General features: G+C 40.5%; 1 protein-coding gene across 1 annotated transcript in view; it reads right to left on the minus strand.

Annotated features, from left to right (window-relative positions):
• The window catches only part of NMT2 (N-myristoyltransferase 2), a 257520-nt gene that overhangs the window by 12243 nt on the left and 230975 nt on the right, over positions 1–14302 (minus strand). The window contains exons 8-9 of the mRNA XM_053714009.1: positions 13033–13141; positions 11507–11677 (exon numbers count right to left, since the gene is read on the minus strand). Coding sequence (XP_053569984.1) covers positions 11507–11677; positions 13033–13141 — 280 coding nt within the window. The remainder of the gene's footprint in view (positions 1–11506; positions 11678–13032; positions 13142–14302) is intronic.

Raw genomic sequence — 14302 nt, forward strand, 5'->3', positions numbered from 1 at the left:
ACAGACAGTATAAGACTTCCTTATATAATGCTCTGCCTTATAACAGAAGACTGGGACAACAGATTTTGCATGGAGGAAGATGACCCACATGGACTATTTCTTCTTAAATTCATACTAATAGTAACATGAGATTTGACACTTGAGCTGCATTCTAATTTGCGTTTTTTATTGTTGATATTAAATTAATTTTATTGTTTACCTTTAGTTAGGGACAGATATAAATTAGCTGAGCTCCTACATGAATCAAGAAATCATTGTGTAGAGTGCAATAGTACAAGGGTTCTAAGCCATGTAGGGTACTGGAAAAACATAATTTATGTAAGAACTTACCTGATAAATTCATTTATTTCATATTGGCAAGAGTCCATGAGCTAGTGGCGTATGGGATATACAATCCTACCAGGAGGGGCAAAGTTTCTCAAACCTCAAAATGCCTATAAATACACCCCTCACCACACCCACGATTCAGTTTAACGAATAGCCAAGAAGTGGGGTGATAAGAAAGGAATTGGAATAATTGTGCTTTATACAAAAAAATCATAACCACCACAAAAAAAGGCCTCATGGACTCTTGCTAATATGAAAGAAATGAATTTATCAGGTAAGTTCTTACATAAATTATGTTTTCTTTCATGTAATTGGCAAGAGTCCATGAGCTAGTGACCGTATGGGATAGCAGATACCCAAGATGTGGAACTTCCACGCAAGAGTCACTAGAGAGGGAGGGATAAAATAAAGACAGCCAATTCCGCTGAAAAAATAATCCACAACCCAAATCAAAAAGTTTTAATCTTATAATGAAAAAAACTGAAATTATAAGCAGAAGAATCAAACTGAAACAGCTGCCTGAAGTACTTTTCTACCAAAAACTGCTTCAGAAGAAGAAAAAACATCAAAATGGTAGAATGTAGTAAAAGTATGCAAAGAAGACCAAGTTGCTGCTTTGCAAATCTGATCAACAGAAGCTTCATTCTTAAAAGCCCAGGAAGTAGAAACTGACCTAGTAGAATGAGCCGTAATCCTTTGAGGCGGAGATTTACCCGACTCCACATAAGCATGATGAATCAAAGACTTTAACCAAAGAAATGGCAGAAGCCTTCTGACATTTCCTAGAACCAGAAAAGACAACAAATAGACTAGAAGTCTTCCTGAAATCTTTAGTAGCTTCAACATAATATTTTAAAGCTCTAACTACATCCAAAGAATGTAAAGATTTCTCCAGAGTATTCTTAGGATTAGGACACAAAGAAGGGACAACAATTTCTCTACTAATGTTGTTAGAATTCACAACTTTAGGTAAAAAATTAAATGAAGTCCGCAACACTGCCTTATCCTGATGAAAAATCAGAAAAGGAGATTCGCAAGAAAGAGCAGATAGCTCAGAAACTCTTCTAGCAGAAGAGATGGCCAAAAGGAATAATACTTTCCAAGAAAGTAATTTAATATCCAGAGAATGCATAGGTTCAAACGGAGGAGACTGTAAAGCCCTCAGAACCAAGGAGGAGAAATTGACTTAATGACAGGCTTAATACGAACCAAAGCCTGAACAAAACAATGAATATCAGGATGATTAGCAATCTTTCTGTGAAAAAGCACAGAAAGAGCAGAGATTTGTCCCTTCAAGGAACTTGCAGACAAACCTTTTTCCAAACCATCCTGAAGACACTGTAAAATTCTAGGAATTCTAAAAGAATGCCAAGAGAATTTATGTGAAGAACACCAAGAAATGTAAGTCTTCCAGACTCGGTAATAGATCTTTCTAGACACAGATTTACGAGCCTGTAACATAGTATTAATCACTGAGGCAGAGAAACCTCTATGACTAAGTATTAAGCGTTCAATCTCCATACCTTCAAATTTAATGATATGAGATACAGATGGAAAAATGGGCCTTGAGATAGAAGGTCTGGCCTTAACGGAAGTGTCCAAGGTTCCAAAACCTGTGTGGCCATGCTGGAGCCACCAGCAGTACAAACGAACGCTCCATTAGGATTTTGGAAATCACTTTTGGAAGAAGAACAAGAGGCGGAAAGATATAAGCAGGTTGATAATTCCAAGGAAGTGACAACGCGTCCACCGCTTCCGCCTGAGGATCCCTGGATCTGGACAGATACCTGGGAAGTTTCTTGTTTAGATGAGAGGCCATCAGATCTATTTCCGGAAGTCTCCAGATTTGAACAATCTGAAGAAATACCTCTGGGTGAAGAGACCATTCGCCCGGATGTAACGTCTGGCGACTGAGATAATCCGCTTCCCAATTGTCTATACCTGGGATGTGAACCGCAGAATTAGACAGGAGCTAGATTCCGCCCATACAAGTATCCGAGATACTTCTTTCATAGCCCGAGGACTGTGAGTCCCCCCTTGATGATTGACATATGCCACGGTTGTGACATTGTCTGTCTGAAAACAAATAAACGATTCTCTCTTCAGAAGAGGCCAGAACTGAAGAGCTCTGAAAATCGCACGGAGTTCCAAAATGTTGATTGGTAATCTCGCCTCCTGAGATTCCCAAACCCCCTGCGCTGTCAGAGATCCCCATACAGCTCCCCAACCTGAAAGACTCGCATCTGTTGAGATCACAGTCCAGGTTGGACGAACAAAAGAGGCCCCTTGAACTAAACGATGGTGATCCAACCACCAAGTCAGAGAAGATCGACCATTGGGATTTAAGGATATTAATTGTAATATCTTTGTATAATCCCTGCACCATTGATTCAGCATACAAAGCTGGAGAGGTCTCATGTGAAAACGAGCAAAAGGGATCGCGTCCGATGCAGCAGTCATGAGACCTAAAATTTCCATGCACAAAGCTACCGAAGGGAATGATTGAGACTGAAGGTTTTGACAAGCTGAAACCAATTTCAGACGTCTCTTTTCTGTTAGAGACAAAGTCATGGACACTGAATCTATTTGGAAACCCAAAAAGGTTACCCTTGTCTGAGGAATCAAGGAACTCTTTGGTAAATTGATCCTCCAACCATGTCTTTGAAGAAACAATACAAGTTGATTCGTGTGAGATTCTGCAGAATGTAAAGACTGAGCAAGTACCAAGATATCGTCCAAATAAGGAAATACCGCAATACCCTGCTCCCTGATTACAGAGAGAAGGGCACCGAGAACCTTCGAAAAGATCCTTGGAGCTGTTGCTAGGCCAAAAGGAAGAGCAACAAACTGGTAATGCTTGTCTAGAAAAGAGAATCTCAGGAATTGAAAGTGGTCCGGATGAATTGGAATATGAAGATATGCATCCTGTAAGTCTATTGAGGACATATAATGCCCTTGCTGAACAAAAGGCAGAACAGTCCTTATTGTCACCATTTTGAATGTTGGTATCCTTACATAACGATTCAATATTTTTAGATCCAGAACTGGTCTGAAAGAATTCTCTTTCTTTGGAACAATGAACAGATTTGAATAAAATCCCAGGCCCCGTTCCAGAACTGGAACTGGCACAATTACCCCAGCTAACTCCAGGTCTGAAACACATTTCAGAAACGCTTGAGCCTTTACTGGGTTTATTGGAATGCGTGAGAGAAAGAATCTTCTCACAGGCGGTCTTACCTTGAAACCTATTCTGTACCCTTGTGAAACAATGTTCTGAATCCAAAAACTTTGAATCGAATTGATCCAAACATCTTTGAAAAATCGTAACCTGCCCCCTACCAGCTGTGCTGGAATGAGGGCCGCAGGTTTTGACTTTCTAAAAGGCTTGGATTTATTCCAGAAGCAACTAAAAAGTGAGACTGAAATAATGTGAAAAAAACTGGCGCCAAGTATGACGCCCACATATTTTGGCGCCAAGAATGACGCCCATTTTTTTGGCGCCAAAAAAAACATCCGCAACACACATACGTAAAAAATGACGCAATCACGTGAAAACTTCCGGCGCCAACTATGACGCCGGAAATGACTAAATTTTTGCGCCAAAAAGTATAGAATCAATAGGACCTCTGTGATCGGCTTACCTAGCCCAGGTGATACCAGAACCCGGAAGTGAGAGTATCAAAGGAGAAAAAAGATACACACGAGGCGGACGCCGCCACAGCGGTTCTTGGAAGGTACTGGGAGGTAGAAAATAGCCGTAAGGAGTAAATCTAATTCTATTTGCGGGGTAGGAAAGTCTGTAGCCCCTTAAAATTTACATGATTTCAAGAAAGGAAAACAGAATTTATGCTTACCTGATAAATTACTTTCTCCAACGGTGTGTCCGGTCCACGGCGTCATCCTTACTTGTGGGAAATATCTCTTCCCCAACAGGAAATGGCAAAGAGTCCCAGCAAAGCTGTCCATATAGTCCCTCCTAGGCTCCGCCCACCCCAGTCATTCGACCGACGGACAGGAGGAAAAAAAACGGAGAAACTATAGGGTGCCATGGTGACTGTAGTTAGAGAAAATAATTCATCAAACCTGATTAAAAAACCAGGGCGGGCCGTGGACCGGACACACAGTTGGAGAAAGTAATTTATCAGGTAAGCATAAATTCTGTTTTCTCCAACATTGGTGTGTCCGGTCCACGGCGTCATCCTTACTTGTGGGAACCAATACCAAAGCTTTAGGACACGGATGAAGGGAGGGAGCAAATCAGGTTACCTAAACAGAAGGCACCACGGCTTGCAAAACCTTTCTCCCAAAAATAGCCTCTGAAGAAGCAAAAGTATCAAATTTGTAAAATTTGGCAAAAGTGCGCAGTGAAGACCAAGTCGCTGCCTTACATATCTGATCAACAGAAGCCTCGTTCTTGAAGGCCCATGTGGAAGCCACAGCCCTAGTGGAGTGAGCTGTGATTCTTTCAGGAGGCTGCCGTCCGGCAGTCTCGTAAGCCAAACGGATGATGCTTTTAAGCCAAAAGGAAAGAGAGGTAGAAGTCGCTTTTTGACCTCTCCTTTTACCAGAATAGACGACAAACAGAGAAGAAGTTTGTCTGAACTCTTTTGTAGCTTCTAAATAGAATTTTAGAGCACGGACTACGTCTAAATTGTGTAACAAACGTTCCTTCTTTGAAACTGGATTCGGACACAAAGAAGGTACAACTATCTCCTGGTTAATATTTTTGTTAGAAACAACCTTTGGAAGAAAACCAGGCTTAGTACGCAAAACAACCTTATCTGTATGGAACACCAGATAGGGCGGAGAACACTGCAGAGCAGATAACTCAGAAACTCTTCTAGCAGAAGAAATAGCAACCAAAAACAAAACTTTCCAAGATAACAACTTAATATCTATGGAATGTAGAGGTTCAAACGGAACCCCTTGAAGAACTGAAAGAACTAGATTTAAACTCCAGGGAGGAGTCAAAGGTCTGTAAACAGGCTTGATCCTAACCAGAGCCTGAACAAATGCTTGAACATTTGGCACAGCTGCCAGTCGTTTGTGTAATAAGACAGATAAAGCAGAAATCTGTCCCTTTAGAGAACTCGCTGATAATCCTTTATCCAAACCCTCTTGTAGAAAGGAAAGGATCTTAGGGATTTTGATCTTATTCCATAAGAATCCCTTGGACTCACACCAGCAGATATATCTTTTCCATATTTTATGGTAAATTTTTCTAGTTACCGGTTTTCTGGCTTGAACTAGAGTATCTATCACAGAATCTGAAAACCCACGCTTTGATAGAATCAAGCGTTCAATTTCCAAGCCGTCAGCTGGAGGGAGACCAGATTTGGATGTTCGAATGGACCCTGTACAAGAAGATCCTGTCTCAAAGGTAGCTTCCATGGTGGAACCGATGACATATTCACCAGGTCTGCATACCAAGTCCTGCGTGGCCACGCAGGAGCTATCAAGATCACCGAGGCCCTCTCCTGCTTGATCCTGGCTACCAGCCTGGGAATGAGAGGAAACGGTGGAAACACATAGGCTAGGTGGAAGGTCCAAGGCGCTACTAGTGCATCCACTAGAGTCGCCTTGGGATCTCTGGATCTGGACCCGTAGCAAGGAACCTTGAAGTTCTGACGAGACGCCATCAGATCCATATCTGGAATGCCCCATAATTTAGTCAACTGGGCAAAGATCTCCGGGTGGAGTTCCCACTCCCCCGGATGGAATGTCTGACGACTCAGATAATCCGCCTCCCAGTTTTCCACACCTGGGATGTGGATCGCAGATAGGTGGCAGGCGTGATCCTCCGCCCATTTTATTATTTTGGTCACTTCTTTCATCGCCAGGGAACTCCTTGTTCCCCCCTGATGATTGATATAAGCAACAGTCGTCATGTTGTCTGATTGGAATCTTATGAATCTGGCCTTTGCTAGTTGAGGCCAAGCCCTGAGAGCATTGAATATCGCTCTCAGTTCCAGAATGTTTATCGGGAGAAGAGACTCTTCCCGAGACCATAGTCCCTGAGCTTTCAGGGATTCCCAGACCACGCCCCAGCCCACTAGACTGGCGTCGGTCGCGACGATGACCCACTCTGGTCTGCGGAAGCTCATTCCCTGGGACAGGTGGTCCAGGGTTAGCCACCAACGGAGTGAGTCTCTGGTCTTCTGATCTACTTGAATCACTGGAGACAAGTCTGTATAGTCCCCATTCCACTGTTTCAGCATGCACAGTTGTAATGGTCTTAGATGAATTTGCGCAAAAGGAACTATGTCCATTGCTGCAACCATCAAACCTACTACTTCCATGCACTGAGCTACGGAAGGACGAGGAATAGAATGAAGAACTTGACAAGCGTTTAGAAGTTTTGACTTTCTGACTTCTGTCAGGAAAATCCTCATTTCTAAAGAATCTATTATTGTTCCCAAGAAGGGAACTCTTGTCGACGGAGACAGGGAACTTTTTTCTATGTTCACCTTCCATCCGTGAGATCTGAGAAAGGCCAGAACGATGTCTGTGTGAGCCTTTGCCTTTGAAAGAGACAACGCTTGTATTAGAATGTCGTCCAAGTACGGTACTACTGCAATGCCCCTTGGTCTTAGAACCGCTAGAAGGGATCCGAGTACCTTGGTGAAAATCCTTGGAGCAGTGGCTAACCCGAAAGGGAGGGCCACAAACTGGTAATGTTTGTCCAGAAAGGCGAACCTTAGGAACTGATGATGTTCTTTGTGGATAGGAATATGTAGATACGCATCCTTTAGATCCACGGTAGTCATAAATTGACCTTCCTTGATTGTGGGTAGAATCGTTCGAATGGTTTCCATTTTGAACGATGGTACTCTGAGAAATTTGTTTAGGATCTTTAAATCCATAATTGGTCTGAAAGTTCCCTCTTTTTTGGGAACTACAAACAGATTTGAGTAAAAACCCATTCCTTGTTCCGCCGTTGGAACTGGGTGTATCACTCCCATCTTTAACAGGTCTTCTACACAATGTAAGAATGCCTGTCTCTTTATTTGGTTTGAGGATAAGTGAGACATGTGGAACCTTCCCCTTGGGGGTAGTTCCTTGAATTCCAGAAGATAACCCTGAGAAACTATTTCTAGTGTCCAGGGATCCTGAACATCTCTTGCCCAAGCCTGAGCAAAGAGAGAGAGTCTGCCCCCTACTAGATCCGGTCCCGGATCGGGGGCTACTCCTTCATGCTGTTTTGTTAGCAGCAGCAGGCTTCTTGGCCTGCTTACCCTTGTTCCAGCCTTGCATCGGTTTCCAGGCTGGTTTGGTTTGAGAAGCATTACCCTCTTGTTTAGAGGATGCAGAGTTAGAGGCCGGTCCGTTCCTGAAATTGCGAAAGGAACGAAAATTAGACTTATTCTTGGCTTTGAAAGGCCTATCTTGTGGGAGGGCGTGGCCCTTTCCCCCAGAGATGTCTGAAATAATCTCTTTCAATTCTGGCCCAAAGAGAGTCTTACCCTTGAAAGGGATATTAAGCAATTTTGTCTTGGAAGATACATCCGCTGACCAAGACTTTAGCCAAAGCGCTCTGCACGCCACAATTGCAAACCCTGAATTTTTCGCCGCTAATCTAGCTAGTTGCAAAGCGGCATCTAAAATAAAAGAATTAGCCAACTTGAGTGCGTGAACTCTGTCCATAACCTCCTCATACAGAGTCTCTCTACTGAGCGACTTTTCTAGTTCCTCGAACCAGAACCACGCTGCTGTAGTGACAGGAACAATGCACGAAATGGGTTGCAGGAGGTAACCTTGCTGTACAAAAATCTTTTTAAGCAGACCCTCCAATTTTTTATCCATAGGATCTTTGAAAGCACAATTATCCTCGATAGGAATAGTAGTGCGCTTGTTTAAAGTAGAAACTGCCCCCTCGACCTTAGGGACTGTCTGCCATAAGTCCTTTCTGGGGTCGACCATAGGAAATAATTTATTAAATATAGGAGGGGGGACAAAAGGTATGCCGGGCTTCTCCCACTCCTTATTCACTATATCCGCCACCCGCTTGGGTATAGGAAAAGCGTCAGGGTGCACCGGAACCTCTAGGAACTTGTCCATCTTGCATAATTTTTCTGGAATGACCAGGTTGTCACAATCATCCAGAGTAGATAACACCTCCTTAAGTAGTGCGCGGAGATGCTCTAATTTAAATTTAAATGTCACAACATCAGGTTCTGCCTGTTGAGAAATTTTACCTGAATCTGAAATTTCCCCATCCGACAAAACCTCCCTCATGACCCCTTCAGATTGGTGTGAGGGTATGACAGAGCAATTATCATCAGCGCCCTCCTGCTCTACAGTGTTTAAAACAGAGCAATCACGCTTTCTCTGATATGCAGGCATTTTGGATAAAATATTTGCTATGGAGTTATCCATTACTGCCGTTAATTGTTGCATAGTAATAAGCATTGGCGCGCTAGAAGTACTAGGGGCCTCCTGTGTGGGCAAAACTGGTGTAGACACAGAAGGAGATGATGTAGAACTATGTCTACTCCCTTCATCTGATGAATCATCTTGGGCAACTTTACTATCTGTGGCAATACTGTCCTTACTTTGTTTGGACGCTGTGGCACAATTATCACACAATTTTGAAGGGGGACACACATTGATCTTCAAACATATAGAACATAGCTTATCTGAAGGTGCAGACATGTTAAACAGGCTTAAACTTGTCAAGAAAGTACAAAAAAAACGTTTAAAATAAAACCGTTACTGTATCTTTAAATTTTAAACAGTGCACACTTTATTACTGAATATGTGAAAAAGGATGAAGGAATTGTTCAAAATTTACCAAATTTTCACCACAGTGTCTTAAAGCATTCAAGGTATTGCACACCAATTTTCAGAGCTTTAACCCTTAAAATAAAGAAACCGGAGCCGGTTAAAGTTTTAACCCCTCTACAGTCCCAGCTACAGCCTTTGCTGCGACTTTACCAAACCCAGGGGGGAATACGATACCAAATGAAGCCTTCTAGGAACTTTTCCAACTACTTTCAGATCCTCACACATGCATCTGCATGCCTTGCTCTCAAATGTAACTGCGCATTAATGGCGCGAAAATGAGGCTCAGCCTACAACTGGGAAGGCCCTTCCTGACTGGAAAGGTGTCTAACACAGTGCCTGACGTTAAAAAACGTTCCCCAAGCTTATAAGTGTGAATTACATGTATAAAATGCCCAAATAAAGCAATCGATTTTGCCCATAAAAGTGTCTACCAGTTTTATAGCCCATATTAAGCCCTTAATTCTGTTTGAGACTAAGAAAATGGCTTACCGGTCCCCATGAGGGGAAATGACAGCCTTCCAGCATTACACAGTCTTGTTAGAAATATGGCTAGTCATACCTTAAGCAGAAAAGTCTGCTAACTGTTTCCCCCAACTGAAGTTACTTCATCTCAACAGTCCTATGTGGAAACAGCAAACGATTTTAGTTACTGTCTGCTAAAATCATCTTCCTCTCACAAACAGAACTCTTCATCTTTTTCTGTTTCAGAGTAAATAGTACATACCAGCACTATTTTAAAATAACAAAATCTTGATAGTAGAATAAAAAACTACAACTAAACACCACATACTCTTAACCATCTCCGTGGAGATGTTGCCTGTGCAACGGCAAAGAGAATGAATGGGGTGGGCGGAGCCTAGGAGGGACTATATGGACAGCTTTGCTGGGACTCTTTGCTATTTCCTGTTGGGGAAGAGATATTTCCCACAAGTAAGGATGACGCCGTGGACCGGACACACCAATGTTGGAGAAAGCAATGTTTGTTTAAGAGGCAAAGAGTTGAAGATATATTGGGGCCCCATCCATCTACTGAAAGTTGATTTGAGTGGTACACTGTTTCCTGGATAAGGATTTTTTCACCTGTTTAGAAGAATTGACATTCTATCTAGACATTTCGATGGTTAGTTTATCTATCATACTTATTTGTTTTTAATAATAGGGTTTTATTAGTAAATATATTTTTTTAGATATTTTTAGTAATACCACTGGTGGTTGTGATATATTTTTCTGCATACATTGAAACATATTGGTATATATAATACATTTTTATATATCATCATACTGGTTGACGTTTTGTGCTTTTAGCGCATCTTTTTTTGTTTATTTAACTGTCAGCAATGTGTAGCCTTGATTAATAACAGTGAGTTAAAGGCTTCATTTAGTACACTGCTGAACTCTGTGCAATAAATTTACTGAGGCTGGATTGTCCATGTGTCTGTAGTCAGTGCAGTGATCGCGCTTACATTCAGATCGGGTAATAGGGATTAGATAAGTGTTTTCCTGCTTCGGATTCTGTTATTTTTGTTCTGCTTGATTGCATAACTCCCTCCTTTTAAAACAATAAATACAGCTGCTGAAAAATGCACAGCTCTGCTCTCAAAAAATCCAAAGTTTTTAGTGTGTATTTTATGACAGACACATTCTTTGCTGAAAGGAGGGAGTTATGCACTGAAACAGAGCAAAAATTAGAGAGAAACTACTGCAGGTCAGCCTCTAAATACCAGCATAAGATAACAGCAGTTTTCATGAAGTTTACCATACTAATCTTACACATGCATGCATACACCAAGCATAGAAATGCTTATAATGGGAGAGGCTAAGTCGTACTGAGTTGCACAAATATTAATGCCAACTATAGTCCTTACTGCTCAGTATATGGCTTTATTGGGTTCATATATGTGTTTCTCTGGCATTTCACAGCCAGTGCCTCACCAGCCTCTGACCTCACAGCACGTCACACATACATATATATATATATATATATATATATATATATATACACTCCTGCATACTTCTTAACAAGCTCCTTCGATGGTGAGAAGGAACCAGAGGGAGACATGACACCTGAAAACATTACCACAGAGAGGAAACATTTCCGTTCCATACTGATACAATACCTCATATGGATGAGGTCTGATACGGTGAGCAAGTTTATTCTCTGTGTAATAAATATGGTGGATTTATAACATACTACACTAGGAGTCATTTTGGTGTCACTTTTTTTTCTCCTGTTTTGTGCACTGTCCTGCCTTCTCCTTTCGATTCTCCTACCAGTGGTGGTTTCTGGTTTCTTGTGAACTAGCTGATAAAATTAGTGGACCTAAGAGATTATTTGTCTTCCTCCTTTTTCTGATGGTACAGAAAAAAAGGTGTAGTATCAGTGAATGGAAATTACCTCTACAACGTAAGTATCGATAATGTGATCCTGTGGCAGGAACCAGTGCAGAACCTCCTCTTCATCCATAACTGGCGCAAGGTTAAATTGGCTCAGATAGCTGTTTATTAACTGCTGGACCATTTTACTATCCTTTCGTTCCATTAGTCTCAAACCTGCAGTCTTTGTGGCCTTGTTTAAATAGAGATAAAAACAAGAGGTTAAATGAGCAAGAGTGGTAGCAGGTTACAACATATTAATTCCATTAAGCACCCCAGAGGATACTATAATTAGAGCAGCACACAATAATGAATAGTCTGTAACAATGAAAGAAGAACAGTTTTACCAGCCATCACAACGCTCAGTGGTTTATTAGATTTACATAATCCACAAGCGTTTCTAACAGTAATAGAAACCTAGAATTGTTTAACTGGGTGAAATACACAGCAAGGCCATATTTATTGTACACCATACACTGATAGGCTTTATATCTGCATTTATTCTTCCTTCTCACATATACGATATAGATGTTTGAATAATGTGATAAAATGTAAGCAAAGCTGTGGGTTTTATGTTTATAGAACTTGTTAAAAGGGACTGGTAAATATGCAGCATAAAAGAAGCTTGCAGGTATTAGCTTATGTTTCTCAGATTCAATGTGTATCAGGCACAATCTTTCTAAATTATTATAAAGTGGTTAAATAGCAGCTGAACATTTTCAATAACACTTTATAAAGTCTGTTGTTGATTAAGACAACATTGGGAGGGAAGTATTGAAGTCTCAGTATTCATGTTAACACACAGTTTTTTCCAGGAGATTATGGTACTGTTCTACTGTCCATTAGACCCTCCCAGGGGCGGAACTACCATTGGTGCAGCGGGTGCTGTGGGTGCCCATAGGAGTCAGTCTATACCTATGCATGTGCAGAATGTGTACAATCCTAATGCATGAGAGCCTTTTTATCTATCTACCATATATCAATTTATTTATCTGCAAGTATATTTGTACTATTGCTTAAACTGAGTTACTTTTGGGGGGCCCAAAAAAATGTTTGCACCAGGGTCTTCTGTTACCGAACCCTCCCATGAGGTAATTATCATTGCTTTGGTACAAACTCAAAGATATGTGTTTAACCCCTTTGTAGAATTTCCACTCAGTACCCACAGAGAGCACTACTGTTTCCAAGTGGAAACTGACACTGATTCCATCAGCAATGCTTATTTATTGACCCAGCTGTCTACTAGCGCAGCTGATTGGCGCAACAGCAGTTTCTGCAGGTTTTGAGCAATACTTCTACTATGTGTATAACCGCTTTGCAGTTTTTTTTGTATGGGTTAAGCACATAGAGATGCAGGAACGCTAGTCTTAAAATGACATGTTCTAATGATTTATAACGTATTATCACCAGCTGCTGCTCCTATACACCCACACACTCACAAAGGTCTTAGGTTTCATATTAAAAGCTCTGCCGATCACAAACACATGTTATTTCATTCAAGGATTTTACACTGAGTGCAGAATCCAGGCAGCCACAAAGATTTCTTACATCTGGCAGTCTGTACAGCTTCATTGTTCGTTGTAACGTCATATTTCTACTAAGATGAGAAAATTTCACTTCTACCAGTTTTCTAGGGTTTAATGACCGATGCCAGTACCTGAAGAAAAAAAAAGGACATTTTGATATTCTGTTTCCATATACAAATATCATATTTAACAAAACAATGAAAAAGGACCAAATATTACACCATATTTTTCTATAATTTACAAAAAAAGAAGTATAAAGGGCCAGTAAACACCTTGTAACTACAACAGTTAGGATCCACTTGCAAAAAAATGTATTACAGTAAACATGGTCAGAGTATAAGTGATAATTTTCACTGTACAGGTTACTTATGGAGTATGTATGACAACATCACTGGATATTAGAGTATGCACGACTGGGAAATAAGTGCGATTATCACTATCTCAACAATAGCTTTCACTGCTGCACATTTCAAAATAGTATATTGCTTTATTAAAGGGAACAGATCCATAAATACATACAGTAGGATTGAATAACGGAGAAGTACACAGTAAAAAGACAATGCAATAGCACTTAGTTTAAAATTAAAATGAGCAGTAGAATATTTTCTGGCAAATTTTAAAGTTACAGGAAAAGAGAGAGAGAAGGCGGTCTTGCAGATAAAAAGTTCCTTTATTGCAACATCAAGGTTAAAAAATCCATGCAGATTCAAAGTGCAGAAAGAGGGTGAAAGCACTAGATGGTTGATATGTTTCGGCCGTGGGCCGTAATCATAACCTAAAGTGCTCCACCTTACAGGTGAATATAAGGGGTAAGACTTATTTTAATTGGTTAAAAATGAATTGATAGAAACCCCCTCAAACACAATGCAATTAAAGTGAAAGACCCAGCAAGCTGCAGCAGCAAAATGAGCACAAGTAAATACATATATAAAACATGAGCAGGAGCAAAAAAGTAATTGTAAAATGTTACAAGAAAAAATATGTAATATAGAAAAGTATATGTAAATATCAGGTTAAACACTCTGAAATTAGTCAAAAAGACAAATAACTGTATGCATATTCTAAATATTATAAATAGTAAAGTACATATTGCATAATGGAAAAATAGTGATACTATACTATCCTGCATAAGGATATCATGTAATAATAACCGTAAAGCACTCAATAAATGAGTAAAGAAAGTATTATACAGAAAACAAATAAAAAAAAAGAAATAAAAAAAAAAGCCTGTGCACTCTTCACTTGTTCCCAGTTTGTTGGATTGAGAGCTTGCATTGTGTGGCTGTTTTAGA

Source organism: Bombina bombina, chromosome 5 (genome assembly GCF_027579735.1).
Source record: "Bombina bombina isolate aBomBom1 chromosome 5, aBomBom1.pri, whole genome shotgun sequence".
Taxonomy (NCBI): Eukaryota; Metazoa; Chordata; class Amphibia; order Anura; family Bombinatoridae; genus Bombina; species Bombina bombina.